Source organism: Hyperolius riggenbachi, chromosome 5 (assembly GCF_040937935.1).
Source record: "Hyperolius riggenbachi isolate aHypRig1 chromosome 5, aHypRig1.pri, whole genome shotgun sequence".
Classification (NCBI taxonomy): domain Eukaryota; kingdom Metazoa; phylum Chordata; class Amphibia; order Anura; family Hyperoliidae; genus Hyperolius; species Hyperolius riggenbachi.
Window position 1 is genome coordinate 140,843,220 of NC_090650.1, and position 22,763 is coordinate 140,865,982.

Sequence of the window (22,763 nt, forward strand, 5' to 3'; positions counted from 1 at the left end):
AATGGTGGAAAGCAGTGTGGCTCCTAGGATGCTAATGTCAAACTTATATTATATTCATATACTCACAAATATTACCGTTTTGCCTTTTATTTTATAGGTCCTCGTCCCTCAAAATCAAATGGAACACTCTTGCTTGTTGATGTGCTTCCAACTGATCTAGTAAAAAATTGGTGTGCTACGATTTGCGAGTGCAAGAATAATGAGGTATCACAGAGGATTCTATTCCTTTCTTTTTGTGTGATCAGTTATATTTTAGTCTTATTACATCTGTGTTTTATATTATTAAACTCACATTTAGTAACCTAAAATGCTGCTCAGTTGCATGGGCACAATCTTCTACTGGGTGCCTTTGATCTCTCGTCTATGGTCTCTGCCATGGCACCACATGGAACTGTTTAGTGATAGACTCCTCCGCTGAGTGTTATATGCAGGTTTGCAATACCTGCACAGAACACTCAATGGGTCAGATGGTACAAAACATATCAACACATCAGCGCTGCGTAATATGTTGGTGCTTTATAAATAAATAAATAAACACATGTCTGGCCAGCATGCAGCAAGCAGCTGTTTGCGGTAAATATTAAGTTTGCCCATAAGTTTGCCCAATAAAGGGAACCCGAGGTGAGAGGTATATGGAGGCGGTCATACTTATTTCCTTTTAAACAATACCAATTGCCTGGCAGTCCTCCTGATCCTGTGTCTCTAATACATTTAGCCATAGACCTTGAACAAGCATGCAGCAGATCAAGTATTCTGACTCAGCTGACACTGGATTAGCCATATGGTTTTTCCAAGGTTTTGACTCAGACACTACTTATGCCAGAAGATCAACAGGGCTGTCAGGCAACTGGCATTGTTTACAAAGTAATAAATATGGCAGCCTCCATATACCCCTCACCTCGGGTTCCCTTTAAGCAGCGCACTCAGTGAATGGGTAAAAAGAAGAGATCCTTTTGAACCCTCATTATAACTATGCCGCTGCTAACTGATAGACTGAGCAGTCACATGCTAGGTAGTCACCTTGTCAGGCCTCCAATCCTTGGGGCTTTCTCTTTTCCTGTTATAGTAAATGAGACATATATTATCACACTGGCCCATATGCAATTCACTTTTGCTCCTGAGTTTTCTCCTAGGAGATCATTTTTTCATCTTCTTTTAAAACATTTTTTAGCACTTTGCAATTGAAAAAGCACCAAAAAGTCATGATAAAGTATTATCAATATTATTTTTAGTATTTTCTTGCTTTCTTGGGATTTAAAAGGCATTTATTTTAATCCTCGGTGAACATTGTCTTGTCGTGATGCATCATATGTCATAGTGACAACATATTGCATACAGTAGTACAGACTGTTTCTCAGATATATGTATATCCCTCATGGAGATTCATGTTTTATTCTTTTTTATAGTATATAATCGCAGTCAGTAGTCCTCCTAATGCAGTTATTGGAAAATACTTTCTAAGCATAATAACAGGAAGAGGAATAGTATGTACAGCTGGACCCATATATGTCTTGTTCAACCCTTGGTGTGAAGGTAATAATATTAGCATTAATATTGGAATACATCAACTGAACATTTTCTTTGAAAAAAAGTGAATATATTCCCAGATAAAAGATCTTGATTGGTTGTTCTGAGCCAGGGACATAAGTACAGTTCATAGGGCCACCCAATGAAGCAGGTTGTTTCGGCGCACGGCACTCAGCGGTGGGCGCGAAACGAGGCACCCCAGAGCAACAATGTTATGCTGCGCGGGGTGCTTAAGGGTAATTTGGGGCTCTGGAGATTACCAGACCCTGAATTGCATCTCCCTCCGAGTTGTGACAACTCAGAGGGGGAATGGTATTTAACCCAGTTGGGTTTTTTTTGTGGCAGCATGGAGAGCAATCATTCAGCTCTCCCGACCCCAACTCACCGGCAACGCATACATTTGTACGCCCACCCAACCCAATATCCAATCGACCTTACTCGGTATACTCTTATATAATAGTGCTAGCGGTGATAACCCCCTTTCCTAGTTTTGCCATTTTCCCTGTAGTGGCAGCATCCTTCCTCTGCAGCAAAGCCACATCCTCCCCTCCTCATGTTTATCACCAGCCACACCATGCAGAGTATGCATGGAAGCACTGGCATGCATTTTAAATTGACCTTGGATAGGGCACAGCAGTCCTCTTCTTCCATCTGTCTTGTTTTCTCTTTCATATCCATACAGCCTTGTCAGGATGCCAGTTTAGTGCTGATGTGATAGGAGGGCCAGACTGGCTTCAGGACAACAACATGAGGAGATGAGAGTGAGGCAACATTGGAGGAGAGGCCGCTAGAGAAGTAGTGTTCATCAGTAGCTTTGCTTCTTGATGTTTTGTATTGCAGTGGCAGGCTTAAGAGATACAGCACTGATAGTTTCAGAAGTCTCTCTGTGCCAGGACTCTGAGCTACTCAAAACAGAAGAGTCCAGTGTATTTTCCTGGAAGATGTTGTCGATATACCGCATTGACTACTGTGGTTCCACTGTAGCTTTCCCTAGTGTTCCTGACTGGGACCGTCTATTAGACGTCACAAGCCAGTTCACCACCTGGGAACACACACCATCCGGCCCTGCATCGGCGGGCCAGCTGTGGCCCGCGGGCTGTGGTTTGCCCACCTCTGGACTAGATAGAGTAGAGAGGGGGAGAAGTGGGTGGGAACTGGTAAGAGGAAGAGCAGGGAAGAACACTTCTACTGGCTCGGCCTGGCCACGGGGCGTGTAAAGAGGTGGCAGAGGCTGGGGAGCACATGGACGGATAGGACAGTAAAAACAAACAAAATCATACTGTCACACACTGTAGTAGCAGCGGGTGGCCACGACCCCCCTTGTGACTGCACCCTCCTCCCACCCCGCACAGCGCTCCAGGTGACCGCCTGTACGGCCTGGTGCATCAAGCACCCCTAATGCTTTACTTCAAGTGGTGAAGAACTAGTTTAAGGCTAGAGTTCAACAGGAAAAGTGTTTTGGCCCCTATTTTTTATTTATTGTCTTTATGCTTTAGAAATCATACACAGTAAGAAATAGTATACAGTATATACTATGAGTAATAAATATCTTCTTATATTTTAGATGACAGTGTTTATATGCCTGGTGAGGAGAAGAGACAAGAATATGTCCTAAATGACACTGGTTACATCTACGTGGGTTCAAGCTCTAAAATTACTGCCAGACCCTGGAATTTTGGACAGGTAAAGAACCTCGTAGAGATATAAAATTTAGCTTTATGGTAAACCTGGTCTCAACTCTCAAGTCACAAACATAGATACATTGCAGGCACCTAGCTATACCTGCATGCATTTTGATTTCTCTATCATAGATAACTAATCTGTAAGTCCTGGTATGCAAATACCCACTCGTTCCTGCCTCATTCTGCAACAATATTTCTGAGTGAGGACTTTGGAAGAACATTGCCTGAGGAAAACGGATAACTGAATATCAGAGTTCTCCCGGTTTTAGAGTTCCCTAAATGCTGTGAGCAAAAATGAATAGTTATGTGTAAAAGCCTCTAGATGTCTGCTCTACATTGTCTACATGGTTTAAAGTGACACTGAAGCAAAACAAAAAAAAAACTCATGATATAATTAATTGGTTGTGTAATATGGATAATAAATAGAACATTAGTAGCAAAGAGGTAAGAGTGGTTAGAGGAAATATAAAAGCAGTGTGCGCGCATGCGTGTGCAGGGTGGATAATTTGCAGCCCTTGCAATTACTGGGGAAAGGGGGTTGTTTGGGGGGTACTTTTGAAAATATGATTTACTGATTGCTTTGTGTGTGGGGGATTGTGTTTCAGGCGCTGTTTATACAACCTAGGTTTAATGTAATGTTTTTCTACATCATTTTATGTACACTCTGGCCCCAAGCACACAAAAGTATGTTGACCCGGCCCTTGAGTAAAAAGGTTTGGGGACCCCTGCATTACAGCATAATGCTGCTTTTTGAATCAACCCCAGAGAGACAGAGACAGAGATTGTGTGTGCTGGCAAAGTCAAGCAATGCAGAATTTGCTTTGTCTTGTGTTACAAGACACACTATCATTTTTCAAAAAGCAATGTTAAATAAATTGTGACCTTCTTAAAACAGAAGGTACGGTATTTGCAATAATTCAGCTTTAAGTGAGCAAGTGTGGTTTAAAGCCCATAAAAAAATTGCAAAAATTAGTGCTTTATTCTATTGTAAGGATAGTTTCATTTCCATTTGCAAACAGCGCTGGTTATGACTGTAAAAAAGTTACTGTAAATGCTTCCCCTGCACTGCAAGCTTTACATTGTGAATATTATATAACAGGTATGATGTTTTATCTATTTTTTTTCTATCTCTCTCCTGCCTTCAGAAGTTGTGTAATGTGTATGTAATTTGCTTATCAGTGATATTTACTATAGTCCTAACGAGTTATCAACAAGACAGAAGCTGTCACTTGCATACCTGAAAATTAACTCTACAGGTGCTGACAGCTGACTTCTCTAGTGAGCAGAGAAGCAAGCGCCAGGCAATTTAGATTAGCTTGATTGCAGGTAATCTTATATCTTTTCTTATATTCCCCTCCCACCCTGTTGTCTTCCTCCATGACCTTTTCCTTTTTTCAGATTTCAGTGGCTCATTTAACAGCATGCTCCTGCCAAACTGCAGTCCTCCCTGACATTTATCTTCTCCCACCAGGCTCTCTGTCTTGTGCCTCTACCTCTTTACCCCCCCCCCCTTTTATGCATCCTCCTCTTTTGTATGTCCCCCTTTTATGACTCCTCAGAGGAGCTCACAATCTAATCATACTACAGTCATAGTCTAATGCTCTACCATATTATATTGTGTATTTATATAGCATTGACATCTTCTGCAGCACTATATAGAGTACAGAGTTTCATAACGGTTAACTCCGTCCACATCCTGACGACTCTTTTTCCCAAAAAATCCCCCAAAATTTGCAGCAACACGCTCAGCACCCCAACCTGTCAACACTCCCATCGAAAAATTTGGTTGTTGGGTGGGGGTTGTCTGTAAATAATCAGCACCGGGTGTCAGTCCCTGGTTATTATTATGTTTGCACTGTACATACACGTTTATCTCGTCACCTCATGTACACTTTAAGGGTTAGCTGAAAACCTGTACACAGCAGGTGCTTGCTGACAATACAACAATACATAACAAAGATATGCATTTCCTGTGTGAAATAAATATTTCTTCAGCTCTTATTTGTGTTCCTTCTTCCCCCTTTAATGAGTAACTATGAAGTTATACAAGACTGTTCCTTAGGTATTGGAGCTGGTAATGAACAGAGAGAGAAACCCTGTGAGTGAGAGCCCTGCTCAGCTCTCTCCATCAACTGTCAGCAGAAAGGAAAGGAGGGAAAACATATCCCCCTCCTTGCAAAGCACCATGCTTACTCCAGGTGAGCATGGGAGGTCTTTGGTCAACCTCTAACCCAGCGGGATGCCCTCTAATGAAAAACAAGGGTTTTATGGTGTTTTTTTGTAAGGAGGAGAAGGTTATATTGCTTGCAAGGCACACCTACCCATAGAAGCTGATAGGTAGAGCTGAGGGGTCCCCCGTGTTTAAATCTGGTAAGGCCCCAAGCTTGTTTTCTATATTTAGCACTGTGGAAAGTGTCCTGCCCCTCGGTGGCAGCTGCAGGATATTGCAAAGCAGTGCTGAGTTATGCAGTAAGCTGTGGTATCCTTATACAGTATATTAATAGTGCATGGTATGGTAGCTTACTGCAGTTTTTGTCCATTCCCATGTATGTAATACACTTTCTTTATTTTTAGCATGAAACTGATATACTGGATTGTTGCATGTATCTTCTGGATCACAGTGAACTGAAACCTGCCGCAAAAAGGGATCCAATAATTCTATCAAGGAAGTTCTCAGCTTTAGTAAGTTCCATGCTAAATATTGCATCAAAGCACTATGAAACATCCCAATTTAAATGGTTTGATATTTACTTATTACAATAATATTCTGACTAGGAAATATTTAAACAATCTGGGTCAGATATTTTTATTCAAACATTAGATAAAGAAAAGTTATAACAAGCATTTACCAATTACCATAATAAAAGACTTTGCATGCCAAAATACATGATCAAAGAAAATTGTAAAACTCCACTCATATAAAAATGATAAAGAGAGTGAGGTATGGTTGGCTGTTAGTGGAGCAGATCTGCTGACATCAAATAAACAAATGTTGCTTTAGGTAATACCTTTAATGACTAAAGCCCCTTTTACACTCTTTCTATTCTGTTGCAGTGCGATTGCTATACAGTCACACTGCAACAATCCGGAAGGGTGCAGCGTGACCTTTTGGGACCATTGCATTGCACCACAACAGTCGCACCGCACCGGAGTTATGAGGCATAACTTTACAATGAAAGTATGCCTCATTTCGGGGTTTACCTGGCTCGATGCACTGCAGATTTTGCATCATTACAACGTAACTCGACACACCACGTTTAATGTGATAGCCCCACAGGGCTATCACTACTTCTGTGACGGGATGAGGCATTTTTGGGCGGTCTGCTGGTCTGACAGCTTCCTCTGTCTCTCCACACCTTTTAACCACCCTTTATTGCTGTCTATGGCTGTATGTGAAGCATTTTTTTTAATTGATCAGAAAGAAAAAAGGTGGCCATACACGCTAATTGTGCCCACTAATGACACAATCTTACCAAAAGGGTAAACTAAGTGAATATACTATGAATGGATACTTTAGGTAGTCCCACATATTACATAAAAGTAGTATGATTGTACTATTAAGATTGTATGATTAGTGGGCACATTTTGATTGCCACCCAATGGAAAATAGACCAATCCCTCTCTGATCTCAATCTGATCAGAGAGGAATCAAATTTATCCATACATTACACACAGATTTTCTATAGATTTCACCATAAAATATATTGCCGCATTGCACTGTTCAGACAGTGCAACATTATGGGCTTTTGACATACTGCTGCTCCTCTGACACATTCGATCAATTGTAATTTACTGTCCGATCTGATCCTGATTTCAATAAATTTCTGCCACAAATCGATCAAAATGACGATCGATGTTGCATCAAAGATAACCAGCAGATGCATTATAGTGATCAACAGTAGTTGGTCTCATACAAAATGGGGACGAGTCTGCATACAGGCATGTGGTGGGACAGCTTTCCTCCTGGTGCCTCAGCAACAACTTGGAACTAAATGCTCTCAAAACCATGAAGATGATAATAGACTTTAGGAGATCACCTCCCCTTAACCATAAATGCATCCACAATAACCCAAGTAGAGTCATTCAAGTTTCTTGGATCGACGATCTCAAACAACCTAAAATGAGACAACAACACTGCCACTAATGTCAAGAAAGCGCAACAGTAAAAATCAAAGCATGTGTAACGAGATTAAGGCAGGGATATTGGAGAAGATCCCCTTCAAAGCAACAAGCGAGAAAGCTAGAAGAAACTTACAACAGAAGTGAAATAACCTCACAACCCTGTGATTTATGCAGTAGCTTCAATTCACTAACCATTACCATATGCCGTAATGCAGAAAACAGCTGATTTTACTGAACTGCTTATCAAATGTCCATTCACTAAGGCTGGTAACACACAGAAAACTAAAATTATTAACTTGTGAGGTAAATTACTGACTCGTGTAGTAAACACCTTAAAATTTGTAATTGACAAATATTAGAGCATGTGGTAAAACAAGTGACATGTTAATTATTTTACCTCCAGCCTACAGCTGTCTGTAACTAATCAGTAAGATAGTTACATAGTTATATAGTTATTAGTTGCTGCAGGAACCTCCCTCCAATAAGAATCAGCCTTATCCCTATTGGAGGGAGGTTCCAGCAGCAACCAAAAGGCGATGGTCTCTTACTATCACATCGGTACTGCAGAGAACGGCAGTACGCTGTGTATATGCATGACGCAATCCCCTCCTCCTTGGCTCTCCTCTCCCTCTCAACGCCACACTATTTTCCCACGGCACCCCGCCTGATCTCAGGGGCCATACATCACCCCCTGTCCGGTCTGGCCTTCAAAAAGTTTGCTCCTGCCCGCTGCTCCTGCCTGTCAATCTCCATCTCAGGGGCTATACTTCACCCCCTGTCCGGTCTGGCCTTCAAAAAGTTTGCCCCTGCCTGCTGCTCCTGCCTGTCAATCTCCATCTTGGGGCCATACATCACCCCCTGTCCGGTCTGGCCTTCAAAAAGTTTGCTCCTGCCGCTGCTCCTGTCTCTCAATCTCCATCTTGGGGCCACACATCACACCCTGCCCGGTCTGGCCTTCAAAAAGTTTGCACCTGCCCGCTGCTCCTGCCTCTCAATCTACATCTCAGGGGCCATACATCACACTCTGCCCGGGCTCTGCACATATACCCTGGTACCACTGCTGCACTCTGTTACCATCGCTGCACCAATCCAAGTGCGGCCCTCAGGCAAAAAAAGGTTGGGCTTCACTTTACTACAATGTTGATTGAGAATAAGTTTAAAAGCTTGCCATTTCCCTTCAGTGTCCTTCCCTTGTAGTACATTATCCCAGTTCACCAAACTTAGTGCCCGCCTGAGTTGATTGAACCTTGCTTTTTTAAAATTCATAATTTTAGTGGTCCCGCTGCCCCGCGGCCTATCAGTCACCAGATCAAACGTTATCATGAGAGTCAGGTAACTCTCCTGTAGTGATGCCAGAAATCTGCTGCTTTTACCAGCAGTGGCTGGATAGTGTAATGGTTAAGGGCTCTGCCTCTGACACAGGAGACCTGGGTTCAAATCTCGGCTCTGCCTGTTCAGTAAGCCAGCACCTATTTCAGTAAGGAGTTTCTTGGGCAAGTCTCCTTAACACTGCTACTGCCTACTGAGTGCGCTCTAGTGGCTGCCTCGCAAGCGCTTTGAGTCCGACAGGAGAAAGGCGCTATACAAATACTGCCATTATTTTACCAGAATGAGTAGCCTCAATACTCCAGTCAATGTCTGGAAAGTTGAAGTCACCCATAACTATGACCTCATTTTTACTTGCAGCTTTTTCAATCTGCTGCAGTAATTGCAGTTCTGCAGTTTCATGAATATGTGGTGGCTTGTAGCATACTCCCAATCAGGCCCGTTTCTTGGGCCGTGCGGGGCGTGCCGCCGCCTGGGGCGCTGTTGGGAGGGGGGCGCTGTAATGGGGGGGGAGCCGGAGCCACGGGGAGGGCAGGCAGCCCGACCTCTCCCTTCCTCTCCTCTCCCGGGCCGCCCTCCTGCTCCCCCCTCAGATGCAGAGTAATGCGCAGGGAGCGCTGTATACAACATACCTCCCTGCGTTCCAAGCGCTGCTCTCTCGCCGCCGGTCTCTTCCTCTCTGCCGCCTATATGATGATACACACGCTGCTTCTGGCTAAACAGGAAGCAGCGTGTGTATCATCGTATAGACGGCAGACAGGAAGACACCGACGGCGAGAGAGCAGCGCTTGGAACGCAGGGAGGTATGTTGTATACAGCGCTCCCTGCCCATTACTCTGCAGTCTGGAGGGGGGAGCACGGAGGGCGGCCCGGGAGAGGAGAGAGAGGGAGAGGTCGGGCTGCCCTCCCCGCGGGGCTGGCTCCCCCCTCCGTTATAGGGGGGCAGCTACCTATCTAACCTATACTGGGGGGCACCTACCTAATCTAACCTACGCTGGGGGGCACCTACCTAATCTAACCTATACTGGGGGGCAGCTACCTATCTAACCTATACTGAGGGGCACCTACCTAATCTAACATACACTGGGGGGCACCTACCTAATCTAACCTATACTGGGGGGCAGCTACCTATCTAACCTACACTGGGGGGCAGCTACCTATCTAACCTACACTGGGGGGCAGCTACCTATTCAAACCTACACTGGGGGGCAGCTACCTATCTAACCTACACTGGGGGGCAGCTACCTATCTAACCTATACTGGGGGGGGGGGCACCTACCTAATCTAACCTATACTGGGGGGCACCTACCTAATCTAACCTACACTGGGGGGCAGCTACCTAATCTAACCTATACTGGGGGGCACCTACCTAATCTAACGTACACTGGGGGGCAGCTACCTATCTAACCTACACTGGGGGGCAGCTACCTATCTAACCTACACTGGGGGGCAGCTACCTATCTAATCTATACTGGGGGGCAGCTACCTAATCTAACCTATGCTGGGGGGCAGCTACCTATCTAACCTACACAGGGGGCAGCTACCTAATCTAACCTACAGTGGGGCCGGGGCAGCTACCCATCTAACCTATACTGGGGGCACTTATCTAACCTGTATTGGGGGCACGTACCTAGCTAGCCTATACAGGTGGCAACTATACTGGCTACCTATATTGCAGGCACCTACCTAAATAACCTATACTGGGGGCACCTACCTATCTAACCCATGCTGGGGGCAACTATTCTGGCTACCTATATTAGAGGCACCCACCTAGCTACCCTTTACTGGGGCACCTACCTATCTAACTTATACCGGGGGCGCCTGCCTATCTAACCTATACTGGGGGCAACTATACTGGCTACCTATACTGGAGGCACCTATCTGGCTAACCTATAGCGGGGGCTCACCTATGCCTGGCTACCTATACTGGGGTACCTATTCTTGGCTACCTATACTGGGGAGACCTATACTAAGTGCAAGTAGACCTGGCTAACCTATACTGCGGGCACCCATACCTTGCTCGGGGGGGGCGCAATTTTTACACCCTCGCCCTGGGTGCATTTTAACCTAGAGACTGCACTGCCCCCAATAAGCAATAAGCAATTGGCAACCTTTATTTCCACCATGAATATTTACCCAAACGGACTCCACATCTTCTCAAACTTCATCCATCTCATCGTTCATGACAGCTGTAAAAGAGTTCTTAACAAAGAGACTAACCCCTTCACCTTTTTTCCTTGCTCTATCCTTCCTAAACACATTGTGTATCCTTCTAAATTCGCTATCCAGTCATGGCTTTCATCCATCCATGTCTCTGTTATTCCCACAATGTCATAGCCTTTGTCAATCAGAATAACCTCAAGTTCGGCCATTTTATTTGCAAGGCTCCTAGCATTGGTTACCATGCACTTTATATTTTTACCATTTCATTTTCCAATTTTGGTTACATGAAATAGGCTACTTGAAGTTTTACCATCTTCCTTACTCTTTACACTGCCCCCAACCCCCCTCCCCACCCCCTGTAATGTTAGGCTCCCACTGTCTTTTTACCTTATCTTGTCTACATATTGAGACTTTACCTTCATGCCTCCCCCAGATCCTAGTTTAAAATCTCCTCCAACCGTTTAGCCATCTTCTCTTCCAATGCAGCTGCACCCTCCCCATTTAGGTGCAGCCCATCCCTGCTGTAGAACCTGTAGCGGACTGCAAAGTCTGCCCAGTTCTCCAGGAACCCAAACCCCTCCTTCCTACACCAATTTCTCAGCCACTTATTTAACTCCCTAAGCTACCTCTGTCTCTCAGATGTAGCGCGTGGCACTGGCAGTATTTCAGAAAACACCACCTTGGAGGTCTTTGCTTTAAGTTTATCTCCAAGTACCTGACAATCATTTTTGAGGATCTTCCATCTCCCACTAACTATGTCATTGGTACCAATGTGTACCATGACAGCCGGGTCTTCCCCAGCCCACCCAATAATCTGTCAATTCGGAAAGGAAAAGAAGCCAGCCAATAGGAAGAGCCACCACTTCTAAGTACTGGCTTTATTGGTACTGATATACTGCCAGGGGGGGTCATTAGAAAATAAACGAAGAGCGTGGTGCATGAAGCAAACATACAGCCAGTGTGGTCAGACTTTTAACCAGAGTACCAGATCTACATGCTTGTTCTGGGTAAAGTACTAGAGCCATAAGATCAGCAGAACAGTCAGGGAACTGGCATTGTTTAAAAGGAAGTAGACACAACATTTGTAGTCACTTACACTTGACAGCAAGCTCAAATGACTTTTCTTAGCAACCCTGGCAATACTACTTTATGTATTCTGCTTGGAATACTGTTGCCATGAGACTGTACAGAAACTAATGTTTCTGTAGTAGTAATTACTCGCACAGTGCAGAAACCAGTTATTTTTCTTTTTCAAGCCCTGGAAAATATTATCTGCCTATTTGTGTTAAACGCAAGGTGTATTAGCTGTGAATATATATACATAATACAAAGCAATTAAGCTAAAATACTATATGACATTTTGGGTAAGAACACACTAGGCAAAAACGCTAGCATTGCGTAAAACGCTAGTGTTAACGTACATAATGTAAGTCAATGGGCCGCATGAAAAAACACATTTGTTTGCGTTCTACAATGTGTGTTTTTAAAAGCTGAACTTGCTGCTTATTTTTCCATAACGCATCTAATGCATCGAAAACACACACAATGTATGTCAATGGTGATGCAGAGGTAGCGTTTTATTGTTTTTTTTTATGCATTTCCGCTTCCTGTTGACTTCATAGTGATGAGCATAAAACGCATACAAAATGCTCTTGCAACTTATATGTGCGAAAAGCAAACGCATTAAAACACAAGCAAAACGCACATGCACTCAAAACGCACTTAAAAGTGAAGATGCATATGCAGCAAAACGCAACTTTTCATGCAACGCCTACTGTGTTCCCAGCCTTATAGTTGCAATCTACAGAGGTTATTGTCAGCAAAAGTGGAATTTCCCTTTGAGGACCCTACCGGTGATCACTGAATTCAAACTGGGTTAGTAATGAGAAATATATTGTTCCCTGAAGGTAAATTCCAATGATGACAATGGAGTCCTGGTGGGTAACTGGTCAGGCCGCTATTCAGCAGGTGTTTCTCCCACTGCCTGGACAGGAAGCAGCGCCATCTTGCAGCAATACTACAAAACCAAAAAACCTGTTATGTTTGGACAATGTTGGGTATTCTCAGGAGTTGTTACAACAGGTATGTACAATAAACTATCCCATGGTCCAATGCTCCATGCTCATCTACTTAATGTATACTTCCCATAAATGTGACATTGTCTGCATCTTTGAGTAAATGATTTCCGCTGTTACATCTGTCCTATAGCTTATTTCAGCTGCCTCTGGTTTGCTTACATTGATTCAATATTGCAGGTGTTGTCAGTACTGTACGTAGATACAAGGAGAATTCACAACACTTTTCAGCCTGTTGCGCACAGTTATGTAAGCTTAGTATCTGAAAGACTTTACAGTCACAACAGGAGAGGAATATTATTACTCTTTTGTTTGTACAGTAGATGCATACATTCTGTCCTTCTTGTATTTATGGATTTGATGTGAATAAAATATGCCCATTAAATCCTTATTAGCTACTCACTTCTATACACTACAAAATCAGAAAACTGGACCAAGAACTGAAAATGCAATGCTACTGATTACAACACATCTTGGATTCAATAAAGCAAGCCAAATATAGCATAGGTCAGTATAATCTATAATCATCTATTCTAGCCCATTAAGTTAAAAAAAAAAAAGTCACAAAAAATAAAACGGACACACAGCTGTGATGATTAATGATTATTGTATATTCTGGCGTATAAGACTACTTTTTAACCCAAGAAATCTTCTAAAAAGTCAGGGGTCGTCTTATACGTGTGTCATTGATGCCGGGTGATACGCCCTATCCTGTTACTGGCTCTCAGATCTTGCTGCCGAGGACTATAGTGAAGCGTCGCAGATGCACATGTGCGAAGTCTAAGAGGCAGAGAAGCAGGTGGATAGGATACAAGAGTGGGCCAGAAGGGTGAAAGAGGCGTGTTTTATGGGCGCAGCACAATCTATTCTTCCATACTGCTCTGATAAACAGGGAGATGGAGAGCTGACCAATTGGCTTAGAGAGAGGGAGAGTTGACCAATCCAACCAGTCCATCGCCTATATACTGTTATATACTGGGTACCAAATACAGTACGGCACCAGTTCATACATAGCACCAGTATATGATGTTTTTAAAATTTTTATTTGGTGTGCGTTGGAGAAGTGGTAGTCTTATACTGCAAGTATATCCCAAACTCTATATTTTAACTGGAAAAGTTGGGGGGTCGTCTTATATGCCCAGTCATTTATACGCCCAGTCGTCTTATATGCCGGAATATACTTCCACAAAAAAACTGGCATCTTATTATAAAGGGAGGGGGGACACCAAGAGCCCAATAGTGTGATATTGTATAGATGATAATTAATAATGAGTAATATAACAATTTAATACTCACAAACCAGGGTTACCATTAGGCAACCACTGTGAAGGCAGGTGGGGAGATTAACCTGACCCCACTCAGGATTAAAAGTCGCTCTCTGTAGATGGGAAGAAGATGGGTACAACCCTCCACCAAGGGTGGACTTAGCAATATGTAGAAGCTTTCCAGAGGCGCCAATAGAATAAAAGTCACTTAAACGAGCTTAAAACCGATGGGGCAGTGGTGGGCCTATCCCATCCATGCAGACAAAGCAAACAAAGGAAGGACTGTGGCATCAACAGTCAAACAACAATTTATTTATACTCCACAGTAAAAATAGGCAACGCGTTTCACGGGCGCAATCCCGCTTCATCAGGCCAATCAAAAAGGAGCATACAGCTTATCAGCATCAAAACCACACTGAGCGCCTCTGAGCGCCTCTGTAACAAAGGCGCTCAGTGTGGTTTTGATGCTGATAAGCTGTATGCTCCTTTTTGATTGGCCTGATGAAGCGGGATTGCGCCCGTGAAACGCGTTGCCTATTTTTTACTGTGGAGTATAAATAAATTGTTGTTTGACTGTTGATGCCACAGTCCTTCCTTTGTTTGCTTTGTCTGCATGGATGGGATAGGCCCACCACTGCCCCATCGGTTATAAGCTCGTTTAAGTGACTTTTATTCTATTGGCGCCTCTGGAAAGCTTCTACATATGGCATCTTATTATGTTTGCCCTCATCTTGTTCACGTATTCAAAATTCTCTTCAAACAGCCATCATTTTTTACATTAAACCCACAGAGAAGTGAAGCGAGAAACACATTACAGTCAAGAGATTAAGGGGTGGGTATATTAGGCTGCAAAAGAACAGTCAACACTTGAAGGTGATGGTATAGTAACAACATTTGCTTACAATAAATTAAAAGGCCTGGTCAACATTGCAGTTTCCTTCTACTCATTATCTTAAACCCTCGTTTATATACAGGCATGTCAACCCCAGAGGTATGTATGTATACCTCTCATCTCTCAGTCTTGTCTCTGCAATAAGAAACCATATTTCTCTGCTGTTTTTGTTTTTTAAATGCAGTGCGAAGAATGTGGAAAGTAGACAGGAATTAACAATGATATTTTGCAGAGCTGTACCTGCAGTGCTCGTCACAAAGAGTTAATCTCTCAGCAAGATAGGAAGAAGAGGTCAGGTAATTAGCTCTGTGCTCAGTGATAGACTAGCAGGAGCACACTCCCACCTCTCCCTGGTTATCTCATGTTGGTGGTGATAGGATATAGGAGGTGTTTGGACATCTCTCACTCCTATTGCTCTCTCAGGCAAATACAGTAACATCTGACATTGGCACAGGAAGATAGGAAGACATTGTACAATGATGAATGAACCAAGCATTTCAAATTAGGATACATCTCACGCATTATGCATTAAACACAAGCCTGAACTAAGGCTTTAAACTAATGTCTCTTTTTTTTGTGATCACCTGATCGCCATGTTCATGAATAGTTGAATACACCCCTTAAGGTAGCCATACACCAGAAGATTATGGGCAGAATCGGCAGAGAGACAAATTTAACTCTAATCAAATCTGATTAGAGAGAGATTTGCATCTATGTCGAAGCTGCCCATATACTGCAGGCTGATTCCCGTCCTATATCAGCCTGAAATGTTCAGGGAATCTGGCGATGCCTTCCTGTCCGCCCCCAGCGCTATGCGCCGCCACCAGCATGTATACAGAAGAGCCACCCAGAGACGGATGGACACCATGCAGAGGCTGACACATGCCCGGTAATGTATAAATACACTCATGGGGGGCACATTTACACATTAGGGGGCAGTGGCTGTGGGGGGGGGGGGTGTTCGACCTTTCGTCCCTTGTTCCGTAATCGGCTGCCGTACTGCCGCAATCTCGATCAACCAACTTTGGGCCAACATCCTGCACCAGGCGCGATTAATTAACTCAACCAATTTTGGCCCAAAATTGGCCTGCACTTGGCAGCACCGATTTTCAAGCAATTTGATGATAATAATAATCGAATTGTATGGGCACCTTTAGTGTTGAATATTTCAGGACAGTACTGACATCATGGGCATACATTTTGTCAGATGTGGTTTTGGTATAAACTGATTTTCTAAGTTTGCTGCTTAGTATGTGTTTGTTAATGACCAAATATGGCTAGAGCGGGTATTTTTACATTTTATATTAGTCAGTCTTATATTAGTCACAGACTAGCCAGCAAGCTCATGGTGACCCAGAACTCATTGGAGTGTGTAAGGGACTACAATGGTCCTAAAAGCCCCCTTACTAAGATGTTAAGAAAAACAAAAGTTTGCTTTCCTAAAACAGAAAGAATTTGCGATAATTCAGGTTGCAGTGAGCTTGAGATGTCTCCCAGAGCAACACTGCTGAATATATGCAAATTAACCATTGTACCCTTAGAAGCTAAACACACCTCCAGAACCGCTGGAATGCAATGATGTGTCAGCTTGTTAATTTGTACAGAGCCATAATAATTCAACATGCATACAGACTGTTTCGGATTGTTTGATCCTCATCAGTGCATGGCATGGATTAATTTGGCTCTATGGAGTAGGGCTTGTGAATCCGAGAGGCACAGACTAGCCAGCAAGCTCATGGTGACCCAGAACATATATTAGTCAATCATAGATAAATAGGAAGTATAAAGTGTTGGGGTGTTGGGAGTACATTCCTCCACATTACAATAGGTATTCTCGTTAACAGATGTTAATGAGCGTTTTTTTCTCCATGCACTGGTGTGCTTTTTAGTGCTTGTGTTTTTGTGTGCATCTGTGTTTTCACCCACTGTCAATAAAGTGCCTGTGTTTTTAAAAACACAACACAGCATACAAAAAAAACAACAAGGACAAACATATTTTTTTTAATTGCATGCAAATATGAGCGCAAATGCACTTAGTGTGAAATAACCCGATGTACCTATCCATGAACTCCCAGTTCATCACATTCATTACATTGCCTTCTCTTTTCACATTGGATATTTTTATCATCTTTCTTTTAGTAATGCGATGCCTAGGAATTCCAGCAAGAAGTGTCACTAACTTTAATTCAGCTCACGATACTGAAGAGAATCTGAAAATTGATATTTACCTGAATGAACAAGGAGAAAAGCTAGATGACCTGTCATCTGATTCTGTATGGTGAGTGCTTGTCTGCAATGAGATGTGAAACAATCAGTATGAGCTTATTTGATAAAATGGATTAACAGTGTGCCACCTTTTGTGTGGACTGAAGAGAAAATAATCTTAATTTATACATCCAGAAATAATGAAACAAAGTAGCCATTTAAACTTAAAGTGGAACTTTAACCCCGGATTGAACTTTATTCCAATCAGTAGCTGATACCCTTTACCTTTTCTCTAATTGATTATCAGGGATGTATGGCCGATATTGAGGTGAAATCCCTCTCACAGTGTGATGTCAGGGCCAGGGCCACAGCATTTTCCTGTCTGTGAACCTTCTTGCATTGTGGCAAATAATGGCATCTCCCTCTGTGCATACCTTTTAGCCCAGAGATGGATATTGACCATACAGGGCCCCAAGCAAAAGAATGTGTCAACAAAATAATATCAACACACAGCTATTCATGTCTAAACCACTGGCAACAAAAGTGAGTACAGTGAGCCAGATTTAAGATCAACAACTTTACGATTGTTTACATAGAAAATTGATTGCCCCCTGAACTTCTTTGTTGTTGCCTAAGTCTGCTACATAGCGGATTTTACTGTTATGGTTGTGAGCAGGGGTGTTTCTAGCCTTTTTGGCACTCCAGGCAAGTCTTGTGTGCACCCTCCCCCCCCCCCCCCCCCCCCCCCCAAAAAAAAATGAAAAACACACACCCACACAATAGAGGATATAATCCATGTGCCTTATAAGGTAGATGTATAATACAGGGAGTCCCTTATATATGTTACGGCCAGAACCCGAAGTGTGGCCACTTCTAGTTCTGGCCGGCCAATGTGTGAAGTGGCCGCAGCGCAGCGGCCAATGTTAGAAATATAATGTTTACGCCGTCTCGCTGCGGCCAAATTGATGACAACTTGCTTAAATGAATGAAATATAGCCGGCGGCAATGTAATAGATGAAGCCGCCGGCTTTCGCACTGCCTCTCCCCCCCCCCCCCATACAATAAGTAGCAGCCAGCAGGGACACGCGTGTCCCGAGAGTCGCTCGTCGCGACAGGGGAATCCTGCCATTCCTGCAGATCGGGTGCTGGCAGAAGCAATGTCTGCAGCCTCCCCGCTATGCTGCCCTGCTGCGACGAACGACTCTCCGGCTGCATGTCCCCGGCTGCTATGTATATTGTATGGGAGGCGGGGAGAGGAGAGAGAGGAGGGGGGGGGGGGGGGGGGAGAGGAGAGAGGCAGTGCGAAAGCCGGCGGCTTCATCTATTACATTGCCGCCGGCTATATTTCATTAAATTAAGCAAGTTGTCATCATTTTGGCCGCAGCGAGACGGCGTAAACATTACATTTCTAACATTGGCCGCTGCGCTGCGGCCACTTCGCACATTGGCTGGCTAGAACCCGATATGGCCACACTTCGGATTCTGGCCGTAACATATACAAACAACCCGCTGATCCTGTCACATTTCGTTGCACACCCCCTTCCTGCACTACTCCAGCTTGGTGTGTAAATGTAGTGTATAGTGCAGCAGAAGCTGTGCTCCCACCTCTCCCCTGGAGTCCAGTACTGTGCTTCCGCCTTTTTCCACTCACCACTAGCCCTAGTATCCAGCATCTTCTACTGCATGTACATGATTAAACATGAGAAGAGTGAGGTGCCAGCACAAGAGGGAGCAGGAGACAAGACAGGATGGTGGCACAGGCACAGCACTAGACTCCAGAAAGGAGGTTAGAGTATAGCTTCTGCTGCGCTATACTTTGCTTTTACAGACTTGAATGGGGGAGCGTAGGAGGAGGACTGGAGCAGATAGTAGGGCAAGGGGACAGAGGGAGGCACAAAGGGGGACAGAAGGAAGCACAGAGGGACTCACGCAGAGCCGAATTATCCACAAGACAACTTAGACAAGTGCCCAGAGCTTGGAGAGATTCTAGGAGCACAGTTTATGCTAGCCCCCAACAGATCTTGCTAAAAAAAGCTAGGTGGCCATCAAGGGAGGGCCCAAAATCATTGCTTGCCTAGGGCACCATTTCATCCTAATCCATCTCTGGACGCACAGGGGGACTGAGGTGGCACAAGGAGACAGAAAAAGGCAAATAGAAAGACGGAATGAGGCACAGGGGATCAGAAGGAGGCACGGGGGCACACAGAGGGGCAGAGGTGGCACTGGGGACTGAAGGAGCCACAAGGGGACTGAAGGAGGCACAAAGGGGGACTGGAGGGGACACAAACACCAGGGGCGTGGCTTCATTCAGGAGGTGTGGCTTCATTCGGGCATGGCTTAGTTTGAGGGTGTGGCTTACCAGGGGCATGGCGCCCCCAGGACCAATGGCACCCCTGGAATGCCTATGCCTAAAAATGCCCCTGGTTGTTAGACTCTTGCTAAGCAAGATTGGTGCTGATTCACTGCAAACCAAACTTGTCAATTTTGCTTGCCTACTCCCACTAGTCATACATAGGTCAATTATGGCCTGATATGCCTAGCCAATTCATCAGTTGGAAATAGCCGAATGATCAGTTGGAAATCAGTTAAAATACATGTAAAGACATTCAAATAAGAAGTACATTTCATCCAGAGTAAAATGAGCAATAAATTACTTTTCTCCTATGTTGCTGTCACTTAGTAGGGTAGTAGAAATCTGACAGAACCGAAAGGTTTTGGAGTAGCCCATCTTCTCATGGAGGGTTCTCAGAGATTTCTTTATTTCAAAAGCACTTAGCGAATGGTAGTTGCTCAGTCCAAATGACAAAAAAGTGTGAAGCGAGCAGGAAGGTGGGACAGCATCTTTATAAAAATCCTTTTTTAGGGAGTGTCTTTATAAAGAATAAAGGCAGGCCATGCTGAGAATCCCCCATTAAGAGATGGACTAGCCTAAAACCTGTCGGTTCTGTCAGATTTCTTCTTCCTACTTTAAGTGACAGAAAAGTAATTTATGGTTCATTTTACTTTGGAAGAAATGTACTTCTTATTTGTATGTGTTTACATGTATTTTAAATTTTACATTATTTTGCGATATTCATACCATATTTTTATTTTTTTAGTTATTGGTGTCACGTGATAATTTGTACTATGTAAACATTTAATATTATAAATGGTCTTTTGTAACTGAAATTCTGCAGCCTTTTATATACAGAATGATAACTACATGTGTTATGTTTGCCTAACCAGATTTTTTTTTTTTAATCATTTGACATTTGCCCAGTTTTATGATACAGACTAATGACTAATTTTCCTGATTTGTTTAGGAATTTCCATGTGTGGAATGATGTATGGATGAAAAGACCCGATCTGCCTAATGGATATGATGGTTGGCAGGCAATTGATGCCACCCCACAGGAAGAAAGTCAGGGTGAGTGCAAATGGCCGCTATGTGCAGGATATTGTAATGAGGCGCAGGGCTGTGGGATGACTGTATATCCACATGTCCTACTTGTGGCAAAGTTGGCACTGTGTATATAGATTGAAGTAACATTTGTTTATGTATTATATCATCAATAATACAGTATTAAGAAAACATCAGCAGCTGCAGTTGTTCTTTAATAACTATGTAATAAAAACAATATTAACAGAACCAAGAAATGGAGATGGTACAGAGCAAACTAGAAAATTACTTTGTGTTGGTAGAAGTTAGCTACTAATATATGGTGATTTTTGCTTTAATAACTCATGATTGCCAATAGTGATGGTCATGTCTAGGAGGACTCATGGAGAAGCATGTGATCAGTTTGGTCAGGTGATAGATATGTAAGTCTCTAATTTACTAGGCATGATCATGTGCTAAAGCAGGATGTGGTCACAACAAATCAGAGCTTTGCAAATCAGCTGATCAATCAAATAACATGCTTCTCCATGAGTTCCCCTCAGTGGCGTTCCTTGGACAAAGCGGCAGGGGCGGCCAGCCCCGGGTGTTCTTATGGTGACATGGTGTGAAAGGCATGCTGATATCTCACCTGCTCGTCGGAGTCCAGTGTTGTCCGACCTCCTCTTTGCTCAGCTCTCCCCCTAGTGCTGACAACTCTTCCAGCACTCGTGAAATCATGTGATGCAGGAAGAGATGCCAGAGGCATGGAATAGAGCTGAGCGGACCAGAGGTTGGACAGTGCTGCACAGTGTATGAGGTGAGATAACATCATGGCTTTAAACGCACAATACTTTGCATTCATTGTCTTAGTCGGGGGAGCCAAGCACTGCAGGGGCCACAAAACCACTAACTCCACCAGGGGAGGGGGCACTAGACTAGCTCACAATCTACTCCTAATATTCACAGTCTAATGTAGTCATGTTATGTGTATACTGTATATATATATATATATATATATATATATATATATATATATATATATATATATATATATATCCGACATCTTCTGCAGCATTTTAGATTACATAGGCATGTGGCTGACTGTCCTCAGAGGAGCTCAGAATCTAATCCCTACCATAGTCAATATCTAATGTCCTGCTATATTTTGTATTTCTATAGCACTGACATCTCCTGCAACACTTTACAGAGTACATAGTCATGTCACTGACTATCCTGAGAGAAGCTCTCAATCTAATCCTACCACTGTCACTCTTATGTTTTGTGATAAACATTTTCCAGCATTGTTCTTTAATGCACATTATCTATACACAGGCATCTACCAGTGTGGCCCATGTTCTCTTAACGCCATCAAAGAAGGAAATGTGTATATGCCTTATGACGGCAAGTTTGTGTTTGCTGAAGTGAATGCAGACAGGATTGAATGGCTGGTGACCTGGAGAGACGATGAGGAGGAATTCACCAAGGTCAGAGAGGAGCAGAAAAGTATTGGAAAGTACATTAGCACTAAAGCAGCTAATAAGAACTTGAAAGAAGATATCACATCACAATACAAACACAAAGAAGGTATGTACAGCCACTATGTACAATAGAAATCAAGTCAAATGTTTTTAGTTTCACCTGGTTTACTTGACAAAAGGTTTGTAACATAAGCATAAAATGAACATCCCACAAAAGCTGAGGATCTGATTCCACTACTGGACATAAATGACTCTGCATCTTAGGCTTACCAACCTTCATAGTTAATTAGTAAGTTGGGTTGAAAAAAGACATAACTCCATCGAGTTGGACCAGAAAAAAGGTACAACAGTAGCCTGCACCTACACATACAGTATCTCGGCTGACCAAGAGGAAGTTGAAAAACCTTTACAAGGCTTGGACCAATTATCCCTAAAAGGAAAAGAAATTCCTTCCCTACTCACATTCAGATAATCCCTGGATCAACAACGGGAGTGCAGAAGTCCTTCAATGCAACTGCAAGTAAAGCCTCTAAGTCCCCCTTAAACGCAGATAAAGAATTTTCTGTAACTACTTCCTATCTTAATACATTCCTCATTTTCATCATCACCCTTATGGTAAAGAACCCTTTTCTAAATAAATGGCAAAATCTTGTTTCCTCCATACGCAGGT

At 43.3% G+C, this 22,763-nt stretch overlaps 1 protein-coding gene across 1 annotated transcript in view; it reads left to right on the forward strand.

Annotated features, from left to right (window-relative positions):
- Positions 1 to 22,763, forward strand: part of TGM4 (transglutaminase 4) — a 58,025-nt gene that overhangs the window by 13,828 nt on the left and 21,434 nt on the right. The window contains exons 3-10 of the mRNA XM_068234496.1: positions 98 to 204; positions 1,407 to 1,533; positions 3,092 to 3,210; positions 5,784 to 5,891; positions 12,728 to 12,902; positions 17,192 to 17,330; positions 20,560 to 20,663; positions 21,948 to 22,199. Of these exons, the coding sequence (XP_068090597.1) occupies positions 98 to 204; positions 1,407 to 1,533; positions 3,092 to 3,210; positions 5,784 to 5,891; positions 12,728 to 12,902; positions 17,192 to 17,330; positions 20,560 to 20,663; positions 21,948 to 22,199 (1,131 nt within the window). The remainder of the gene's footprint in view (positions 1 to 97; positions 205 to 1,406; positions 1,534 to 3,091; positions 3,211 to 5,783; positions 5,892 to 12,727; positions 12,903 to 17,191; positions 17,331 to 20,559; positions 20,664 to 21,947; positions 22,200 to 22,763) is intronic.